The following is a 22,029-nucleotide window of genomic DNA, read 5'->3' as shown; positions in this document are numbered from 1 at the left end:
TTAAAGCAGACACTTTGTGCAGTGCAGTGTAGTGAAGTGTGTTTGTGTGTGTGTGTGTGTGTGTGTGTGTGTGTGTGTGTGTGTGTGTGTGTGTGTGTGTGTGCTTCAGTGAGCCAGGAGCCTGGAGACCCTCCCATGGTGCGGCGGCTCAACTTCATCAGGCTGCTCATGCTCTACACACGCAAGTTTGAGTCCACTGACCCCAGAGAGGCCCTGCAGTACTTCTACTTTTTAAGGTGCTACACACATATATTCACCTTCTCACACGCATATGCACACACACACACACACACACACACCCATACACACACACCCATACACACACACACACACACACACACACACACACATCATTTACACACACTCACACTCACTCACACTCACTCACCTAGTCTCACATGTGTAGCATAAGACTGTATTGTAGTCTTTACTTGTCGTATGTATAGGCACACATTCATAACCCCTCATTGGCACCTGTAGTGTGGCAGATTCATGAATACTTTCAGTAGTGATACAGAAAAGCAATGATGCACACACAGGTATGCACACTCATACATGCACACATAAGCCCTTAACTCTATAGTGGTACGCGCACACATGAGACTCGCACGCACGCACGCACACACACACACGTACACACAAAATCCATAAAGAGTGCTCTCTGCTCGTGAGTGTGTTATCCGGCACAGGAGGGTGTTGGATCTGAAAGGCCTGTTTCTTAAGAGACGCTCGGAGGCTTAAATGGAAAGTCTTGCGGGGATAAAACAGTGTCAGGCAGTCGAGGGGATGGGGGGGCTTCGTGAATTACTTAGGAGAGCCGGGAAATGTCATATGAATAATGCAAGCAGCTTTCACAGAAATGTGTGTGTGTGTGTGTATATGTCTCTATTCGTCGGAAAAGCCGTTTCCGATGGTTCCTGTGGCTCTGGGCTGTGGGTGGCTTGGGCTTCAGGAGTGATGATGGGCGTGGTTTTTTGGAGTGTGTGTGTGTGTGTCTGTGTGTCTCTCTGTGTGTCCCTGTGTATGTATGTATGCGTGTGTGTCAAGGAAGTTATTTTCTGAGAAGTAACTCATGCGTGTCTGTGTCTAATTTTCTCACAGGGAGGAGAAGGACAGTCAAGGAGAGAACATGTTCATGCGCTGTGTCAGTGAGCTGGTCATCGAAAGTCGAGAGGTGTGTGTGTGTGTGTGTGTGTGTGTGTGATTGTGTGCTCATGTTTTTGTGTGTTAGTGTGTGTAAATGTGCAGTGAATGGCTTGTTCACATTAGAGTCTTTGTGTGAATTTGATTAGCATACCCTTCCTAACGGTGTGCGTCCCTTTCATTTATCAACAGTTTGATATGCTTCTGGGAAGACTTGAAAAAGACGGAAGCCGAAAGGTGGGTCTTTTATGCTCCTTGTCAGCATTATCTGGCCAACGGTACAATGTTTTCTGCGATTTTCCGCTTCATCAAACAGAAAGCTCCCCACAACTTTTTTCCCCCTTTCTTCTCCCGTTGTACTCATTATTGTGTTCATTCATTGTCGCAGCGGAGAAAAGAGGAGAAAAAAGCAAAGCAGAGAGAGGCTTTTGTCTGGGAGAGTTCTAAGGCACACAGTGTTCCATTGTTCCCCATCACCTCGGAACGTCAGAATGCCCATTTGTATTCTGCGCCCTCTAACAGCTGTTTGTGCCTCTTTCTGTTCCACAGCCCGGGGTGATTGACAAGTTTGCCGGCGACACGCGGGCCATCATCACCAAGGTGGCATCAGAGGCAGAGAACAAGGGCCTGTTTGAGGAGGCAGTCAAGCTCTACGAGCTGGCAAAGGTAATGCACTCCTAGGCCCCATTCCGACTGCAAGAGACCGTTAATGTCATTCAGCGACTGCAGGCAAAATAAATGGCGGCGAAACATTGTGTACATCGCTGAAGAGAGGAGCAAGAACCGCATGTCTGTGGAGGGCGAGGCAGGGGAAGGAGGATGGAACCGTAGGCTGGTGATGGGTGTGGTTGTCACGACCATGGAGGAAGTGCCAGGATCGACCGCGGGCTCCGCAGTGCAGCGCAGCATACGCACGCTGGCACCACTCTGCGGTCCACTTAATCAGATGAAACAGGACACAGAGAGAGGGAGAAACCGAGAAGGACAAATCAGATGCGAAATCGACGAATGTGTTTTATGTTACTTCTACTCTTAATGCTTAAATGTCTTTTAAATAGCTTGCCTTTTGGTTTCCTCTTCTAATGAATTTTTATGAGAATAGGGAAACATCTTACCTGAGCAGAAAGGTCCTGCCCTCGTTTTCACAGATTATGTCAAGTGTCGTGATTTAGAATAATTTTGAAGCATATTTATGACGCATCATTCAAGATGAATGTAAAAATTTCTAAGTTCAAATATATTAAATTGTTAATTGTACATTTCCAATAAAAACAGTCATAGGCAAGTTAAGTTTCAACATAAAACCAAACAAATACAGGTTTCATGCATTCACTTCTCTGTGAAATTTCTCTATGTAGGGAAATAATTCAGCTGGTACATCTCAATAGAGAGGGTGATATTCTGCCATGCCATCACACAGCGTTCTCCCATGATTGGCCTCTCTCTGAGTTGTGTGCCTGAGCAATCCTCAAACCTTTTCTCTTTCCTTTTTTTGCGCAGAACCCGGATAAGGTTCTGGAGCTGATGAACCGGCTCCTGAGTCCTGTTGTGGCCCAGATCAGCGCCCCACAGTCCAATAAGGAGCGGCTGAGGAACATGGCCGTCGCCATCGCAGAGCGGTCAGTGACCCCTCCCACACCTGTAGTCATTACACTAGTACTTAATACTTAATTAGTCATTAGTCATTATACTAGTCACTTAATAGTCATTTCACTAGTGCTTAATTAGTCATTAGTCATTATACTAGTCACTTAATAGTCATTTCACTAGTACTTAATACTTAATTAGCTAATTTAATTTGGTTCTTCTATCATGTTGGTGCAAGTTAATATTAGTTAGAGCCAGTTACATGCACAACACTATGCACATGTAATGTAATATAATCATCAATCGTTTTGCTTAATTTCAATAAAAGCATTTGAAATGAATCCTCATGGGTTCAGCCAGGCAGCATTGGGACTCAGTCAAACCCTTCCAGGTGGTTTATGTATAAATGAAAGACTGTGCTTCTAGTTCAGCTGAGAGTTTTGTGTGTGTGTGTGTGCGCGATGGCTCAGGTATCGGACCGGTGGCGTGGCCGGGGAGAAGTCTGTGGACAGCACCTTCTACCTGCTGCTGGACCTCACCACCTTCTTTGACGAGTACCACGCCGGTCATATTGACCAGGCCTACGACGTAAGACCACAGGCACCATCCCAGCCAACATGAATGAGTCTTGTCTGCTCAGAATGTGGTGATGCTTATCCCTCCATCGCTCTCCTTTTCTCTCTCTCTCTCTCTCTCTCTCTCTCTCTCTCTCTCTTTTCTCTCTCTTTCTTTCTCTCTCAGATAATCGAGAGGCTAAAGTTGGTGCCCCTCAGTCAGGACAGTGTGGAGGAGAGGATAGCAGCCTTTCGCAACTTCAGCGATGAGGTTAGATTCACTACGTTTACCTTCCTTTGGCAAATTAGCTCAATCTAAAGTGACTTAGAATGTAGGGAGTTCTTTAAATATCTTATGGTTTTGAGCTTTTACCGCAGGATACGCCATGCAGGACTTGGCTTGCTTTACCATCAGTGTTTGCCACTGCCATCAGCCACTGCCATCTGTCATTGCATCGAAACCTGCTTTTGTTCTCTGAACTTCCCATGGATAACAATCAGTCCTTATAAGGCATTCGACTCCAGCACATAATTATTGCTCTTCATTGTCATTCCTCTCTGCTTGCAGGTGCGGCACAATTTGTCCGAGGTTCTTCTGGCCACCATGAACATCCTTTACACGCAGTACAAGCGCCTGAAGGGGGCGGCAGCAGGCACCCCTGGAAGACCACAGCGTCCCCTAGAGGACAGAGACTCGGTAAGCAAGAGGGGCAGGAGTTGATTGACTACCCACCCAGCTTTTTTATGCATTTTAGCCGTCTACTTGGCCGTCACGGCTTGGCTGTTACTGATGCACTGCATGAGATGGTAAAGGATAAAATTGTCTTAACAAAATCTGTTTGCCATGACAACAGGGATAAGAAAGAATTACAGTAATCATTGCAATCAGAATTTCTAAATAAAATCAATGGAATTATAGAATTATAAACCTCACCCATCAGCCACAATGTATAATGACACACAAGGCAGTAATAATCATATTAACTAGATATTATGACATGTATCCAATAGATTAAAAAGAAGAAAAAATCAATTGAGTAGTGTCTTGTTTGTTTGAGTAGTGTCAAGTCATCCTGCCAGTGCTAAGTGATGAAAATAAATAGCATGCACAACTTGCTTCATGCTTCATAACAAGCTCCATGCTGAATTCCGTGTGTTGTGAGCGAGTTGTAACTGTTGTCTCTGTTGTTGGTGCTCTTGTGTGTGCAGCAGCTGCGCAGTCAGGCCAGGGCACTGATCACATTCGCCGGGATGATCCCATACCGCATGGCGGGAGACACCAATGCCCGACTGGTCCAGATGGAGGTTCTGATGAACTGATGAGCCCCTCCCACTCCAGAACACACACACACACGCACGCACACATATACACACACACATACACACACACACACACACACACTGCAGCAGTTTAGTTTTTTGCTCTGTGATGGGCTTTTTCCAGAGTTTTCCACCATTATCCCTCCACACATCCATCATGAGCACCCCCCCCACCCCTCCCCCAGCCTGTCTATGTGGTTGGGTTTGGGTTTGTTCATATTCCCTCTGGTACCTTTTCCCTTCATTGTGTTTTGTTATGTTTGTTTGTATTCTTTTTCATAATTTGAATAAATAAAGATCAACTTTCAGTTTGGTTCTGTTTCTGTTCATTTTCATCATAAAACCATTTATTGGATCACCCCTTTTTGGTTCTGTTCCCGTAATGATTAGGATGTCTTTTGGACCCATCCTCAGACAAGGAAGCAGACTTAGTGAAACATCTTGTGTCCAGTAATTAATCGATCAGGCTGAAGACAGACTCTGCCTTTCCCACTGTTACAGAAAATGAACCTTTTTTACTGCAGTGATGTTTTTAAGTTATTGGTTATTTATGTTCTCCAGCTGTTTTGTGTTAGCCATAGTTTCACATGGCAGGGGTGGAGAGAGTTCAACAATGTTCCTTCCAATGTTCCGCCCTAAGTTATGTTGGCGTCTTTTGTGCTCTCCCACCTGACCCAATCACTACGGGGGTCTGACAGTCCCTGTAGAGATGACGATGACTTGCTCATTTGGATTGAGCTTTTTTTGGCAGCTTACAGTACAGCCACCAGAGCAAGATTCGAGAGAATCTCAGAGCCTCCAAGTTTGCTTTGGCAATCCAAATGCAGTACAGAATGTGAATTCATATCTAATTGGGTGAAGGGATTTAAAAAGGTGTTCTAAAGCGCACAGAGCTATGCAGTCCATTGACCGTTTCTGACTTTGTTTTGCATGTCTGTTATCTCTACATTAAGGGCTAACCTGGATATCTGGCATTGCAAAAACGACCTAAATCTCATTGCCAGCATTGGCTTTTTACCACTACATTTCACCATTAATGGAACTTAATGGACCATTTAAGAAACAGTTTAATACACTTCTACTGTTAAATTGCCAGCAGTCAGCAGAAGTTTATTTTTCTGTGTTCTTCCCCCCCGGTCCCTTACGCTTAATGAAGTTCTCTGGATGGAGCCTCAGTGGGGAGGTGTGTGCTGTGTGTCTCAGTGTGACGGAGCTCCCCCCGGCAGATGGTGCGATGGGAGGAAGATGCCCGCCGAGCACACAGATGGAGGCATTGGCACTGCCACTTCGCCTTGCTCGCTTGCTGCGGTGCCCGCGTCCTCTCCCGCACCCTCCCTCCTCCTCCTCCCCCACCCTTGCACCCCCTCTCCCACCCCTTGTTGCGCCCTCTCCCAACCACAAACACACTAATCCTGGCTGGTTTTGCATTTCTGACAGAGAGCAGCTGGTGCTAAAGGACAGGTATTACCACTAAGGTGCCTCTCCCCAGCCCAGCACCCTCTTTCTCTCTCTGTAGGTGCAGTGGCTGTGACTCCCTGGCAGCTGCATCAGTCTGAGGATGTAGTCTGTAAACGTATCTCATTTTCTGTATGTATGATCTTATTTTCTATCCTATTCGTAACCCTACAATGGGAGCTGAGCTCTGTCTGCCAGTATCATTCCCAGAGTGCTCCTCACAAGCCCTGCTCTCTGGCACTTGGAGTAGGTGCAGTGGCTTTGAGTCTGTGAGTCTCTGGCACCTCCATTAGTCTGAGTGAGGATGTGGTCTGTTGTGTGTGTCTCATGTTCTGGGACAGTGCATGTATGGTTTCATTTTCTGTCTTTGGGCACTCCTACAAAGGGAGCCGAGCTCAGTCAGCCTGTCAAGAAGGCCTGGACCTGGAGGTGCTCCTGCTGGGTCGTGTTTGTCGCCGCCACACACGCCGACGTGAGGGTGGGTGAAGCCAAGACGAACTGAGCCAGGTGTGTGTGCCGCAGCTGGTGTTGTGAATCAGGCCGATGCCACACATCCGCTATAACCCGGCTATTTCACAACACCAGGGTGGCACCACTCCACTGACTGCAAGGCGCCTGCCTGTGTGAAGACGGCCTCCGCAACATCATGTCTCATCGCCAGGGTCAGGATCCAGTGTCAGTTTAGATGATGTTGATGAATAATGTTTGTGAGTTTTAATAAACACAATTTTTTGAAGTAGGCTGTGTGTGCTGTATTCTTGCTTATTTGTACAAATAAAAAAATATCAGAAAAAACCTCAGTAATATAAAACAGTTACACATCATATACGTATAGTACATGACTGGTTAGGGTGTGATTCATGAACACAAAACATGAATGGGATAATGTTAATGTCAATTTTATTTATATAGCGCATTTACAGACGGCTTAGCCGCACCAAAGTGCTTCACGGTAAAGTGCAATAAATAAATACAGGAAGGCACAAAAACAAAAAGGGCTACAGTTAAAATAAATTAAGAAATGCAGAAAAAAGAACATTTAAAACTAAACACTGGGGCATAAAGGGAGACACTAGCCAAAGGCAAGTGAAAAGAGGTGGGTCTTTAAAAGGGACTTAAAAACATTCAGAGACTGAGCTGAACGGATGTGGAGGGGGAGGCAGTTCCAGAGTCTAGGGGCTGCCACTGAAAAGGCTCTGTCCCCGTTTTCAGCCTGGCCCTGGGTTCTTCCAGCCACAGTTGGTCTGCTGACCGTAGTGCTCTGGAAGGGGATAAGAAACATTTGAGCTACAGTCAAGGACAAAATTATTCATACCCCTGGCAAATATTGATTTAATGTTAATTTTCTCTTTATCAATGTTTGTTCTGAAAATGACACTACCACATGCCAAAAGGTTGTACGACAATGTGGTAGAAACATGGAATCAGAAAAAGAATTTTTCATCTTTTTTTAACATTTTTATGAAAAATGACATGTCCAAAATGATTCATACCCTTTTTAAATAATCAGTGGAAACATCTTTATTTGCCATCACAGGTCTCAAAATGGTTCTTATAATACCTACCAAGCCTCTCCATGTCTCCACAATGATTGTAGACCGCATCTATCCAGGTTTTGAGGCAAGAATGATTCTTTGCCATCACTGGCCTTGTGCTCACTTTTTTGAGAGATTGAGGTCTGGAGCCTGGCTGGGCCACTCTAAAATGTTGATATTGTTCTCTGTTAACCAGTGGTCCAATGGTCCAATGCTGCCTATTGGGGTAGGTCTCTCGGCACACTGCCTGATCTTTTCCTCCAGAATCTTAATTTAGCCCCTTGTTTTAGTGTTACCATTTACTTTGATAAGATCATCAGTTTTGGCATGTGGCAGTGTCATTTTCAGCCAGAACAAACATATTGGTCAAGAGAAAATCAACATTAAATCAATATTTGCCAGGGGTATGAATAATTTTGTTCTTAACTGTATCTTGGCATATCTGATAGACTAGTAACAAGAGTAATTAAATACAAAGAAAAAAGATGCTCCCTAATACAAAGAATCGTGCAATTTGCGGTAAATAATTATTTCAACAGGCATCATTTGGCTTTGTGGGCAGAAGTTAATGAGGAACTAGAAAAGTGTTCCTTTATCGCTGCAGGCTTTGAAGTCTCTCAGATGAAACTGGAGCTGTTTATGGGGCTGTTTAACACACAATATTACAACAAGCCGAGGTGAAGGTCACCTCCTCATGCATTGTGTGGTGTAATCACAACCGCCATGTCCATTATGTTTGTGTTATTGTTTTTTCATGGTGACTTATTCATGCTGATTTTCCTTGTGTAGATTCCCTTGCCAAGTAAAAATGTCTGTCTGTGTGTGTGTGTGTGTGTGTTTTTTTCCTCAATGTCACCGGGTTGGCGAAGAAGTCTCAGAACTCTCCTGAAGTCTCCTTAATCTCTCAGCATGCTGGCCCCACGACTGGTTTCAGCCGAGAAGTCCAACTAATGACAACATACTGGCTCTCCACAGTCTGCTGGACACTGGCCATTTGCCGAATACAGCAGCAAAGCACTATTTGAGGGGCCTTCGTTTAGTCCTTCGGAGAATGATGAACTGTATGCATTCTTCAGGACCTCATCAATCCCAACTAACTGCTCTGGTCCCCACTCAAGTGCTGACAGTGAAGGTTATGTTTGATTTGAGCTGTGACAAACAAACACAGAAAGTCAGTCACGCACAGCCAAGCCTTCCTAGGCCTTCACCTTGAGAGCAACACTGAAGGTCATCTACCTTTAGCTCTTGATTACTCATTGTTCTGATGCTGTGTACAAGTTCTAGTCACACACAGAAGGCCCCAGGGGGCAATAATGAGGAGTTACCCATCACTCATAAAAACTCTATAGTGGCTCCAATGAGCTTGTTCCTCCAGTCTCATTACAAAGCCTAAATGGCCGTTTTAACCACAGGCGCGTGTATATATAAGACTCCAATGCATCTGTTTCCGCAAGAGTCACCGTCCTTACTCAGGCTATGGACAAGCCCCAGCCAGGAACCAATGTGTTCAGCCTCGGTCCGATGAAGGGCAGGTACTCCACCTCGTCTGCTGACGGAGTGGAGCAGGAGGCCCGCTTTAGCGTGGTCAGTGATGGAGACAATATCAGCTACAGCGCTAGCAGCGTGGCGTCCCGCGACTCCCGTGGCATGTCTGGATTTGACACTCTAGACGCGCCACCGCGGTACGAGTTCTACTCCAACACCGAAGTCGCCGGGAGACGCCGCTTCAGACCCTCCCTGTTCCAGCTGCACTCCCACCAGGAGGTCAGACTCTGTTTAAACTCATAACATCCTCTGACTACCAACCTAATTCTTGTTATAATTCATGTTCATAAAAGATCATCATCAGGAGGAACTATCTTTTAGCCTCATAACTTTCTGTGACAGTCAGTAGGCCTGTCTTGATTGTGTGGTACTGCCTACAGCAGAATTGTGCGGTAATCTAAAAAAATGCACTTGTATGCACAATAATGTTTTAACTTGACAGAGGTATCACAAAAGGATATTTAAAAGGTGTACACTGAATGAATAAGGGGCAGTGTATGGAATATAAACATTGATACTGTGACAGGATATACAAGCTGAATATGTTTAATAATGTAGTATAATATAACAGGCTGAAATACACAACTGTCTTGTGTGTGGCAAGATACATACTGAACGTGTTAAATAACATATTATAGAATAGACTGATATAATGTATAGTATATGTTGTGTGTGGCAGGATAATTGCTGTCCTCCTCCTCTGTATGAGACCCATGGACCAGAAGAGACAGACATAGAAAATATTCTAGAGGATGAGAAGGCTGACAAGCTAGCGCCAGAACCAACACGCTTTGGATGGGTGCAAGGTGTTATGGTAGGACATATTTGGGTTTCCACTATTAACGTCCACTGATTTTAAGTAACGTAGCCTAAAGTATCATGCACCTCTTTAGAGAGAACTGAATGTTTATAATAATTAGTATAATGTTAGAATATTATAATGTTTATAGTCCCTAAATGGTAACGGTATAACCCTTAAAATACATCTTGCAACAGCATGTAGTGGTGTAAAATGTCTTTGTGTTCATTCATTTTTTTTTATCTGATATGTGAGGGTCATATGTGGCCTACTGGTTAGGGGTAGCCGTGGCCTACTGGTTAGCTCTTTGGACTTGTAACCGGAGAGTTGCCGGTTCGAACCCCAGCCAGTAGGAACGGCTGAAGTGCCCTTGAGCAAGGCATCTAACCCCTCACTGCTCCCCAAGCCGCTGTAGCAGACAGCTCACTGCATCAGGATTAGTGTGTGCTTCACCTCATTGTGTGCTGAGTGTGTTTCACTAATTCACGGATTGGGATAAATGCAGAGACCAAATTTCCCTCACGGGATCAAAAGAGTATATATACTTATATATGTGAGGATCGTTTCACCAAATTGTGGGCTAGTGAACAGGTGCACATGTTCTATACAAAATAAATCTTGTAATGACACCTCCCGCGCTCCATAAAACATGCTTCCATACAATTGTTATTTATTGTTCAGTGTAGGTGAACATTTATCCCATAGCCTGATAAATGTGGTGGCTTTTTTTTTTTTTTTAATTACTAAGCTGGAATGGTGGTTTATTTATTGCCTTGATAGGGAGAGAGTAGTGACCCTACCCGGCCTTGAACCTGGGTCTCCAAACCTGCAGCTTGACCGCAACACCAAAAAGCCAGGCTCTTTGATATGGCAGTCAGAATGCATACTCTACCGTAGTGACAGCACTCCATCACATTACCTTCCCCTACAGGAAGCATGCCCATGTGCTTCACGCATACTGGTGTCCCTCACACTGCCACCAGCCATACTTCTCCCATAGCAGGTTGTCCCGTACACTAATGCTACACGCATCTCTGGGGTCCCTCACACAGGGGTCAACCTATCCTGGGGGTCCCCTCATACGGTTCACCTCTGATGGCCTCACGGCAAGCAACCCCACTTTTGACACCATATGTTACCAAGGGAGAGAGTAGTCACCCCATCCACCCATGAACCTGGGTCTCCGTTGTCCCAAAACTTCAGCTTGACTGCAACGCGTATGGCAGTCAGAGTGCATACTCAACCATAGTGATGGCACTCCATCATGCCTATAATATAGCTTTAATGCTATTATGACATTAAATCTATATTATGTGTTATGCATTTAATAATGATGATGCTACTGGCCCATTATTGAGGACGAAATGTTTGATGTTGTATTTGTTCTTAAAAGTCTTTCACCTAAAAAGGCACACAACGCAGAACCTGCCTCACATTTATCGGCCTATAGCAGCGAGTATGGAGCTTATGAAACAGATCTCTTCACTACGCTTGTCTGGATGAGTTTGTATTTTCTCTTCAGATCCGGTGCATGCTAAACATCTGGGGTGTGATTCTCTATCTCCGGCTACCTTGGATCACTGCACAGGCAGGGATTGGTGTGTTCATCCGTTTATTCTCTCTCTCTATCTCATACACACACACACACACACACACACACACACACACACACACACAGGAGACACAGTAGAGGCACACACTCTTTCACCATCTCTTTTTCTCTCTCCATCTGTCTCTTTCTCTTTTTTCATGAAAAACATTGATACTGTATGAACCCATCCACCTTTAAAACCTGATCAGAAACACTTAATCTCACCAGGCTAGGGGCAGATTTAGTGCCACAGTCACCTGAAGTCCAGCATCTGGCAGCTAGTCTAGGATAACGCACTGCTCTGATTACATGTTGCCCCTTCCCACCTCCCCACCTCCTCTCCTTCCCTCCTCCCCTTATTTTCTCCCCTTCTCATCTCACCTCCTCTCCTCCTCTCCTCACCTCCTCTCCTCCTCTCCTTCCCTCCTCCCCTTATCTTCTCCCCTTCTCATCTCACCTCCTCACCTCCTCTCCTCCGCTCCTCCCCTCCTCTTCTGCTCCTCTCCACAGGCCTCACCTGGATCATCATCCTCCTCTCCTCCCTCATCACAGGAGTGACTGGCCTCTCAGTCTCGGCCATAGCCACCAATGGCAAAGTCAAGGGCGGTAGGTAGTCGTCTGTGCAGTGCACACTACCACAAACCCATATCTAAAACCTGAATATCTAAAACATTGCACATAGATTTCTATAGACCCTTTCAAAATGTTCCTAGAGGATGAAACGTTCAAAACCAATGCAAATACTTTGAAATGAAAATTAATCAGACTTTAACACAATCCACAAAATATCAACTCTTTTATTTTATTTTGTTTGTTCCCCAGTTACTATTAGCGCAATATTGTTTTCTGTGCCACCGGAAATGCCTTAGGAACGCACATGTTTGTTTATGCAGTTGAAAAGGTCTATTGAGGTCGGTGGTGATGACACACAGGACATTTTTTTAGCAATGTTGCTGGGCAACCACATAGCCAGTTCCATGTGTTCTGACTGAGAGATCATGAACATTTGCCTACTGATAATTAAAGTTCTCAGAAAAGTGTTACCCAATATCAATGCAAACATGCTTGAACAACACATTACGGCAGCAACATGGCTGAGAACGTTGCCTTGTGTATCATCAGCCTAATAAATAACTGAATAAATACTAACTGGCACCCCACTTCAGATATCAGGACATTTTAAATATGTCCAAATGAAGTGGTCCTGCAGTGAGCCCTCTCTGTGTGTGCGGTGTGGTGCAGGTGGGACCTACTTCCTGATCTCCCGCAGCCTGGGGCCAGAGTTGGGCGGCTCCATTGGCCTCATCTTTGCCTTCGCCAATGCTGTGGCCGTTGCCATGCACACTGTTGGCTTCGCCGAGACCGTGCAGGACTTGATGCAGGTGAGTACAGTTAAATCGCGCCATCCTTAAAATAAATAAAAAATACAAAATAAATAAAAAATCATGCTTTAGTGTACAAAAGGAAGGCTTAGTGAATACAAAGTCTGAAAAAAAAAACAGCATTTGAAGATATGAGCATTTGAAGATATGAAATGTACTGTAAATGTTATTTATTTATTTATTTGGGGATTTATTTAAGCCTTTGCCTGCTTTCTGTGCATTTACTGTATCTAATACAGGTGCAAACAGGCAGGATTTAGTCTATAACTCCTAGTGTGTAAGCATATAAATGACTCCATAATAAATACTATTCTGGTGTAATTAAAAATGGCGTCTGTGATTCGTTTTTTCTTAGTATATGAGCCCAACAACCAATCTAATCGCAACCCTCCTGAAGCACAATGTTGATAGGCAGGAATTGATTATGAGTCTGTCCGAACCACTACTTTTGTGCAGGATTACAATCATGGACTGCGCTTTTCAATATCACAATAATGTAGTGAAATATACTATTACCAAAGGATCATTTTTGCATAAATAAAGTACAGATTCTCCTGGTTAGCAGTACCACTGAAGTATATTTCATTCACTGTGTCATTTCAGGAACATGAGACTGGCATAGTAGATCCCATTAATGACATCCGGATCATTGGCGTCATCACTGTCACCTGTTTACTAGCCATCTCCATGGCAGGAATGGAGTGGGAATCAAAGGTCTGTCTGGAAGACCATCTTGGGATGGGAAGGGAGTCAGTTATATATCCATGTTATATGCATGTGAAAGGTCGAATGTGTGTCTGTGTGGGGTGTAGATTGGGTTTTAAAGTCAGGTCTACCATATTCTCAGGCCCAGGTTCTCTTCTTCATGGTCATCATGGTCTCCTTCGCCAGCTACTTTGTTGGCACGGTGATTCCCGCCACCCCTGAGAAGCAGGCCAAAGGCTTCTACAGCTACAGAGGTTAGATTTAAACCGTATGTAGACCTTTAGAGTTGACAGCTTGACCCAGTGGGCTGGATACACTGCTTTACACACATTTACAAGTACTAGATAAGATCTTAAACTTCTTGAGCAGGTGGTGGCAACACACAATCATATATCTAAATTTAATGTATTCTAATCATAGAATTTCTAATGTAATCTAATCACAGAATATGCAAAGTCTATTAAAGCAAACACTAATACTCATTTAATATTTTGAAAACTTGTACATGATGTTATACATGACAACATATGCCTTATACAAAAATGAATGGAAGTGTTAGCAGTTGTCTAAGTAACACTAGCATACAGTGTATATTGATGAGTTATATCCAAAAGCATATGTGGTTGTGTTCAACAGCGGACATCTTTGCTGATAACTTTGTGCCGCGCTGGCGTGGTCCAGAGGGCAGTTTTTTTGGGATGTTCTCCATTTTCTTTCCCTCAGCCACTGGGATCCTGGCTGGAGCCAACATCTCTGGAGACCTAAAGGCAAGGGATCACTCTACTCAATCCACAATTTTTCAATCACATCTTTTCCTTACACACAATTTTTTTTCATACTTTCTTTCTTAAATACTTATTTTTCTTTTCGGTCAAGGAGAATACTGAGACCAATGGAAAATTAAAGTGTGATAGATTTTTTTTTTTTTTAAATGACCGTTTTGTATATCATAAATGCTGCAAAAGGTTTTTAGAGTTCAGAAGGTTGAAACACTCACACACTCTTGAGAGCCATGGAAGTTTAAACACAGCATTGACACAAATATCACATAGAGACTGCAGAAACCAGGGTATTGCTGGTCTGTTCAGATACACAGTTAGGAAACAGAATATTGATTTGGCTATTTAACGCCAGTACTGAGTGTCCCTGCCTAAATACCCAGTAATCCACATGATCCCCGCCTGCACCCTAGGATCCCAACATTGCTATACCCAAAGGGACGCTGTCTGCCATTTTCTGGACTACAGTATCCTATCTGCTCATATCAGTCACAATAGGTTAGTCAACTGTTTCCATTTCATTTTAATCAAAAAAGGTCATCATGTGTGTGTGTGTGTGTGTGTGTGTGTGTGTGAGAGAGAGAAAAAAAGTTTAGATTATGGAAGTGAGTTCTACTATCTTAAATATCCAATTACTCTGCAATCCCATCACATGCATTTAATTCACTTTTAATTCATAAAAAAAATCTAATACTCCCTCCAGTGTAATACCAGCTGGCAGTAATCCTGTGTGTAAAATAGGGTCATGTGTGGTGCGAGATGCATCTGGCTACATCAATGACACACTGCCTGGGACTGATAAAGAAGACTGCTTAGGCATAGGCTGCAACTACGGCTGGAACTTCAGTGAATGCATCTCCAACAAAACCTGTGCCTATGGCATCAGCAACTACTACCAGGTACCACTTACCACTGCCATCCACAAGGTATACCGTATAGGCAACACGTGTCTACATAAGAAGACATAGCGCTGCTTTAATTATTTTCATTTGATCCCAATGGGTACATTACATATACAGAAAAATAACTTTAGATAGGTTGGAATGGAGAACAGCAGAGGTAGACTGAAATACATGTAAATACAGGGTGATAAATGGTACCCATCTCATGTTATCCTTAGATAGAGTAGAGTGGAGAGCAGGAGACATAAATGTCATATTCAAGTGCAGTTTGATAAATGGTACCTGCATCATGTTATCCTAACATAGAGGAGAGAGGAGTGCAGGACATATAAATGTTAAATAGAGGGCAATAGATGTTACCTGTCCTGTGTTAACTCCTCAGAGTATGAGTTTGGTGTCTGCATTCGGACCCCTGATCACAGCAGGGATATTTGGGGCCACACTCTCCTCAGCTTTGGCCTGCCTGGTCTCAGCACCCAAGGTTTTCCAGGTAATGACTCTACAATGTGTATTCAGACCTAATGTCAATGATGTACAGTTCATAACAATCATTAAATAGTACACAAACCCCCTGGGAATAACTGATTAAAGTAATAATTGAAGACAGCATGGCAGTCGACACCAGTTCAGTTGAATGCCAGATAATCAGTTAAAATGGGAGTCATGGTAGCCATATTGGACAAGCCAGTTTAAATCAGGCAAAATAAGGTCTGATCCAAAACTAATTGCAACATATTTTTTTCACAGTTTTTGGTGGAAATATGTTAAAATGAGAGTTGTTTTTATCCATTGACCTACGCACAAATTATGCCAATTTTGACAATGTTCCACCAATTGTATTTTCATGGACTTTTGGTATGTGATATGGGAAAGTTTCATGAGCTGAATACAACAAATATAATTTCTGTTGCAATTAGTTTCGGGTTGAGTGAAATTCTCTCACAGATTGCCGGACCTGGTTCCCCTGTCAATGAACATGCCCAAAGCATTTTACACTTATGGTTTTTTTTTAGATTCCTAGAATGTGTAACCTCTCTACAATAGGTAATATTTGATTCTGGAACAAATGTAGCCTTGATGTGTCACAGCTCCAGTTCCACAGTCAAGTGCAGTCTGTCTGTCTGGAGACAGACTAAAATCAAGAGTGTTTTTGTTTCTCCTCACCTGCAGTGTCTGTGTAAGGATAACCTGTACCCGCTTATTGGCTTCTTTGGGAAAGGCTATGGGAAGAATGACGAGCCCTACAGAGCCTACCTGTTAACCTACATCATCGCCGTCTGCTTTGTTATCATTGGTGAGATGGCAGTATCACCTCAAATTCTTAATTAAATGTAAACCTGATTGCCAGTCTATGTGCTGTATGTCTAAACCTGTCTGTCTCGCAATCAGTGTGTCACCATTCCTGTCTATCAATCCCTTTGTGATTGGAACATTAATGGAGCATCACGTTTAAGCAAATCCTTAAGGAAGAGGTGCTCACATCTTTCTCTGTTTGAATTCCCAGCTGAGCTGAACACCATCGCTCCTATCATCTCCAACTTCTTCCTGTGTTCTTACGCCCTCATCAACTTCAGCTGCTTTCATGCCTCCATCACTAACTCTCCAGGTGGGCAATTCATGTATTTAGTTATCTATTCTATCATTGTTATAACTCCCATTATAAACTGTGATACACATGATATATACACACTCTGAATTAATACAGTACAGATAAAGACGTATAGTTAATATATATATATATATATATATATATATATATATATATATATATATATTATTAAGAGAAATTTCCCACCAGGCATCAAGATATGATCACATAATATGTATCTATACTACAACTAATCCCATACACACACACATTTATCTGTGTGTGTGTGTGTGTCAGGTTGGCGCCCGTCTTTCCGTTACTTTAATAAGTGGGCGTCGCTGCTGTGCGCCATGGTGGCGGTTGTCATCATGTTCCTGCTGACCTGGTGGGCGGCACTCATCGCTATCGGAATCGTGCTCTTCCTGCTGGGCTACGTGCTCTACAAGAGACCCTGTGAGACGACAAACACTCATGCATACCCACGCAAAACCACATCTCTCAGTTCCTGCTGCCAGGATCATGTCTTTTCCTGTCCCTATGTGATAGCTCAGGCTACTGATTATCCTTGGCTTGAGTTTTCATTTGAGACCCTACTGTTCACCAAATACACTCATCTTATCTCATATATATGTTCATGGGCAAAATGTGTTTGATGTAGTGTGATTAATGTCTTATTTGCTTAAACAGCTGTGAACTGGGGCTCCTCAGTCCAAGCTAGCTCCTATAACATGGCTCTCTCTCACTGTATGGGTCTCAACCAGGTGGACGACCATATAAAAAATTACAGGTACACACCACTCTCACGCCCCACTACTCCCCACCATACTCTCAGAACACAAGTGTGTGTGTGTGTGTGTGTGTGTGTGTGTGTGTAATATACTTTATCTTCACTTTGCTTCCCATTCATTCCCTCATCTTCATGTTTTTTTATTCATTTTTTTATGAGAGGTACATCGCCACCTCCCCTTGTCATATCACCAAACACCAAATCCCCCTAACCTCACACTAGTCTTTCCTCTCCATCTCTGTCCCTGTCCCACCCCTGTCTGTCTCTGGCTATCTTCCCAGACCTCAGTGTCTGCTCCTCACTGGCCCTCCTGCTGTCCGGCCTGCCCTGGTGGACTTTGTTGGGACCTTCACCAAGAACCTGAGTCTGATGATGTGTGCGAATGTTGTCGTTGTAAGTTTAAAAGCTAGAATAGATGATCTCTCACTGTATAAATGGTACTGTTAGTAGTTTTTTCCATGTCAGAGTCAGACTATAAAATATATTAGCCTGGGAACCAGACGAATCTGATTCCTCATTGATGTTGGTGTTAGCCAGGCTATAAAAATGTGTGTAGACTTATAACAATCATACAGATTCTACAGATGTGACAAAAAGATGTCATGCGTAATATTTATGGTGCAGTCTATGATTTTTGGTCATGTTTCTTACTCTTTATTTCCTCAAACTGAAAACGTAGGTGCATGTAATGTGTAGGGATATTGGAAAACATCTATTCATTTCTCCCCAAGAATTACATCACCATTGTAGTTGCTCTACAAGCCTTTATGACAAGCAAAAATACTTTGAGGCGTAGGTAAATGTTTCATCCAGAGCAAGCTTTGATGATGTTGGATGTAACCCAAGTTCAGCCCCTAAGGTTAGGCAAGGTTCTTGAAGTCTTTTTCATCTTCACCTGGAAAAACATTTTTCTTTGCCCTGCCTCAGGAAAGTCCTTCTCCCGATGCTGTAGATTCTGCCAGCAACAGCTCTCACGTAGCCTGGCTGAACCAACGACAGATTAAATCCTTTTACCATGAAGTGGTAGCAGATAACCTACGCTCTGGCACCCAGATGCTGCTGCAGGTCAATACTTGCCTTATGTCCCCTCTTGCTACAACTTCTATTATGTTCATCCAAGGATATCAGACACACACTGATGCTTTTCACACATGTTCACAAGTTCCTAATGGAAACAAATAAAGTTATTTGAATTGAATTGGATATTTGATGGAATATGTGTTAATAAACAACTGATAAAATAACAATAAATAAATAATAATTTTTTTTTATTACAAAATGAAACTTGGAGCTGAAATGAAATGACCCTCACTTTCTGTTGTCTATTAGGGAGCGGGATTGGGACGAATGCGCCCAAACATGTTGGTGATGGGTTATAAAAAGAACTGGCGGAAAGACAAAGCAAGTAGCATGGACAGTTACATAGGCATCTTACAGTAAGTTCGAAAGACACAGTCAAACTTACAAAACGTTAATTTCAAAACATTGTCAGTTAGGGTTATGCAAGGCCCATTGTGCATCCAGGAGGTTTGGTATGCTAATATATCTGTGTTGCAGTGATGCCTTTGACCTTCACTATGGTGTGTGTGTGCTTCGAATGAAAGAAGGCCTGGACATGTCTTGGAAGATGCAAGCTCACGGTAAGCATAACAAGAGGAAATGAGGACTATTTTACTTTTTCTTCTTTCTCCCTATGACTATAGGTTCTAATCCGTTGCATAAAATGAAATGCATCATGCCATATTTCAAAATGCAAGAAGAGCAATTAATCAACATAGCAAATTGATCATAAATATGCATTACAAATGGCACAGACTGCAGCATTTCTTTGGATTTGAAACGTTGATGCGATTAAAAGTATGCCATAGTATGTTTCATTTTTTATATATGGTATTTAAGTCATCTCAAACACATGCTCTATTTATCAGCTAACCCTGCATATGAGGCCCATCCAGAGCAAACAGGATCTCCTCCCGAATCTCCCTCATGCATCTCATGTACGTACAGAATCACCCACTGTTGAGTCAATGATGCTATTGGGAGGTTGGTTATAGTTGTTTGTGTTGTTATAGCAACACCCTATAGGTTTAGGCCTGGCCAGTGAGCTGTCTTGTGGTGTTGTTTAGTTTCAGGCCCTGAGGCTTCAGTCATTCCCCCTCAGGCCTCAACTCTGTTCCAGAAAAAGCAGGAGAAGAAGACTATTGATGTGTACTGGCTTTCTGATGATGGAGGTGAACAACAATTAAAAAGAAAATACACGTTATGTGTAAAAGTGTTATATATAGAGCATAGACACAGACTGTGTGTAAGAGCACTCAGAGATTCAGTAATGATATTAGTTGATTCGTTGATTTGATTGATTGAGATGTTCTCACAACGAAAACTGTGCCACTGCTGTGTGATGTCCAGATGAACCCAAGCCTCTGGTAAGATATGGTTTTCTCTGTGCTGTCGGTAGGCCTGACACTTCTCATCCCCTACCTCCTCACCCGCAAGAAGCGCTGGGCAAAGTGTAAGGTGCGTGTGTTCGTGGGGGGAGATATCCAGCGCATGGAGGAGCGCAAGAAAGAGTGAGTAAACCACTAACAGTTCACACTACGTGCGTGGGAGTAACAGATGATGATGATGATGATGATGATGATGATGAAGACTACTGTCTCTGTATTCTGTATTCTACTACTGTATTCCATAATCTAGCCAAATGAAAACCATAAAATATTCTAAATACCCTGGATTAGTATTGTATAATGTACGAGGGGCAAATAATAAGTACCTACCAAAAGAAAGGTGTAGAATGAGTTGTAGTCCTTGTTGAAAATAGTTAAGGGAAAAAGGTCTTGGGCCAAAATATACAGTGTTATGTCAGCCTTAAGACAAAAATCTCTGCCAGTGCGATCCATTCCAGTTCATCTTTCACCAATTTACAGTGAAGCAGTAAAGCTCTTGACCAATGAGAGGGTTCATTCAGCATGATGCGAGCTTCTGGGTACCCAGATTAATGAGAGGGTGCTCTGTGTTCTCTTCCAGGGTGATGAGTCTCATCACTAAATTCCGATTAGGGTTCCAGGAGGTCCTGGTTCTGCCTGATATCAACGAGAGGCCTCAGCCTGAAAAGTATGGTTCACACACACACCCTATCTTCCACTTGGATGACCATGCAGTAATCACAGTCAAATGGAGTCAGTAAAAAAACAAACACTTTCTGTCCTGGCAGTGTCAAGAAGTTTGAGGACCTGATCGCACCCTACAGAGTGGACACTAAGAGTGCAGACTCAGAGGCAGGGTTGAAGGACTATCCCTGGGAGGTGTCCACTGAGGAGATGGAGAGATATAAAGCCAAGGTGAGCCTAGACTTTAGTTCACTTAAATAAACCACCTGAGATATACAGTAGGCTTCATCAGCTGGTTTCACGCTGAACTCTCCTATGTATTTCAATGTCTCTGTGATTAAATTGATTCTTATGCATAATGATGTTTTTATGTTTGCATAAACTTTGTCTGTTTCTCTAATTGAGATGAATTCCTGTATTCTAGCATAATGTCATTCATGTCTTTCATATTTATTTTGTGTCTATATTTGTGTGGTATTGCAGTCTCACCGACAGATACGTCTTAATGAGATTTTGTGTGATTACTCACGAGAGGCTGCCCTCGTTGTTGTGTAAGTAAAACATCATACATACAAATGATTTCAACACAGAACTGTATTCATTAGAAAAAGAAATGGACACGCTTCAAAAGATGGACCTCATATAGGAAGTACATGTTGTGCAGTTTTGGCCATGATTTAGATAGTTTAAGATTAAAACTTTGTGTGGTGTTTAACTTTAACCATACAGACAGACAGACTGACAGACATTCATTCAGGCAGGCAGACCGACTTTATTCATCCTGAGGGAAATTGAAATCTGTACACTTTTTAAAGACCTGTGTCCATCAGAATCAGACGCCTCACCCTCTTTCTGCTGCGATCTTTAGGACCCTGCCTGTTGGCAGGAGAGGGATGTGTCCGAGTGCACTCTACATGGCCTGGCTGGAGACACTGTCACGTAACCTTCGACCTCCAGTCCTGCTCATCAGGGGAAATCAACAGAATGTTCTCACCTTCTACTGTCAGTGATCCCAGCTCAACCCAACAGTACCACAATCAGTCATTTGATGGGAACTTAAACTAGCCATTTTAATTTAATTTTGTCTGTAAATTGCAAGTTGGCTAGTGGTTGTTTAGTTAGGCCTAGTATTGTAAGTTATTACTGATGTGAAGATGTGGTGTAAACTTTTCTGGAACATATTCTTTTCTCACTTTTCTGTGTTTGTGTCACATGTAGGCTGTAATTCACAATGTATCTAATTAAAT

General features: G+C 43.0%; 2 protein-coding genes across 2 annotated transcripts in view; both read left to right on the top strand.

The window, feature by feature from the left end:
* nup93 (nucleoporin 93) overlaps positions 1 to 4,917 on the top strand; it is a 34,313-nt gene extending 29,396 nt beyond the window's left edge. Inside the window, exons 14-22 of the mRNA XM_076267396.1 lie at positions 110 to 236; positions 1,102 to 1,174; positions 1,336 to 1,380; positions 1,693 to 1,809; positions 2,644 to 2,762; positions 3,201 to 3,318; positions 3,472 to 3,555; positions 3,853 to 3,981; positions 4,494 to 4,917. Of these exons, the coding sequence (XP_076123511.1) occupies positions 110 to 236; positions 1,102 to 1,174; positions 1,336 to 1,380; positions 1,693 to 1,809; positions 2,644 to 2,762; positions 3,201 to 3,318; positions 3,472 to 3,555; positions 3,853 to 3,981; positions 4,494 to 4,604 (923 nt within the window). The 3' untranslated portion in view covers positions 4,605 to 4,917. The remainder of the gene's footprint in view (positions 1 to 109; positions 237 to 1,101; positions 1,175 to 1,335; positions 1,381 to 1,692; positions 1,810 to 2,643; positions 2,763 to 3,200; positions 3,319 to 3,471; positions 3,556 to 3,852; positions 3,982 to 4,493) is intronic.
* Positions 4,918 to 9,217: 4,300 nt separating this feature from the next.
* On the top strand, positions 9,218 to 21,963 carry slc12a3 (solute carrier family 12 member 3). Its single transcript, XM_076267383.1, has 26 exons — positions 9,218 to 9,358; positions 9,819 to 9,953; positions 11,461 to 11,536; positions 12,040 to 12,135; positions 12,772 to 12,911; positions 13,515 to 13,625; positions 13,759 to 13,870; positions 14,253 to 14,383; positions 14,809 to 14,893; positions 15,137 to 15,294; positions 15,680 to 15,787; positions 16,468 to 16,591; positions 16,802 to 16,903; positions 17,183 to 17,338; positions 17,573 to 17,672; positions 17,954 to 18,065; positions 18,600 to 18,737; positions 19,002 to 19,108; positions 19,230 to 19,312; positions 19,601 to 19,669; positions 19,799 to 19,903; positions 20,131 to 20,242; positions 20,700 to 20,786; positions 20,887 to 21,013; positions 21,266 to 21,333; positions 21,651 to 21,963. Exons 1-26 carry the CDS (start codon positions 9,242 to 9,244, stop codon positions 21,790 to 21,792), a joined length of 2,901 nt encoding a protein of 966 aa, XP_076123498.1. The 5' UTR covers positions 9,218 to 9,241; the 3' UTR covers positions 21,793 to 21,963.
* Positions 21,964 to 22,029: the final 66 nt, after the last annotated feature.

This window comes from Alosa pseudoharengus, unplaced genomic scaffold (assembly GCF_046254945.1).
Source record: "Alosa pseudoharengus isolate Yale_2024_CS ecotype anadromous, Long Island Sound unplaced genomic scaffold, YU_APseudo_1.1 YU_APseudo_1.1_scf_10, whole genome shotgun sequence".
NCBI classification, from domain to species: domain Eukaryota; kingdom Metazoa; phylum Chordata; class Actinopteri; order Clupeiformes; family Clupeidae; genus Alosa; species Alosa pseudoharengus.
Note: the sequence above shows the minus strand (reverse complement) of the source record. Positions and strands in the feature narration are given on the sequence as shown.

Coding starts and splice junctions, on each gene's coding strand:
- slc12a3 (XM_076267383.1), top strand. CDS start 9,242: ATGTCTGGATTTGACACTCTAGACGCGCCACCGCGGTACGAGTTCTAC. Junction 9,359..9,818: donor AGCTGCACTCCCACCAGGAG/GTCAGACTCTGT, acceptor TGTGTGTGGCAG/GATAATTGCTGTCCTCCTCC. Junction 16,592..16,801: donor CGTCTGCTTTGTTATCATTG/GTGAGATGGCAG, acceptor TTGAATTCCCAG/CTGAGCTGAACACCATCGCT.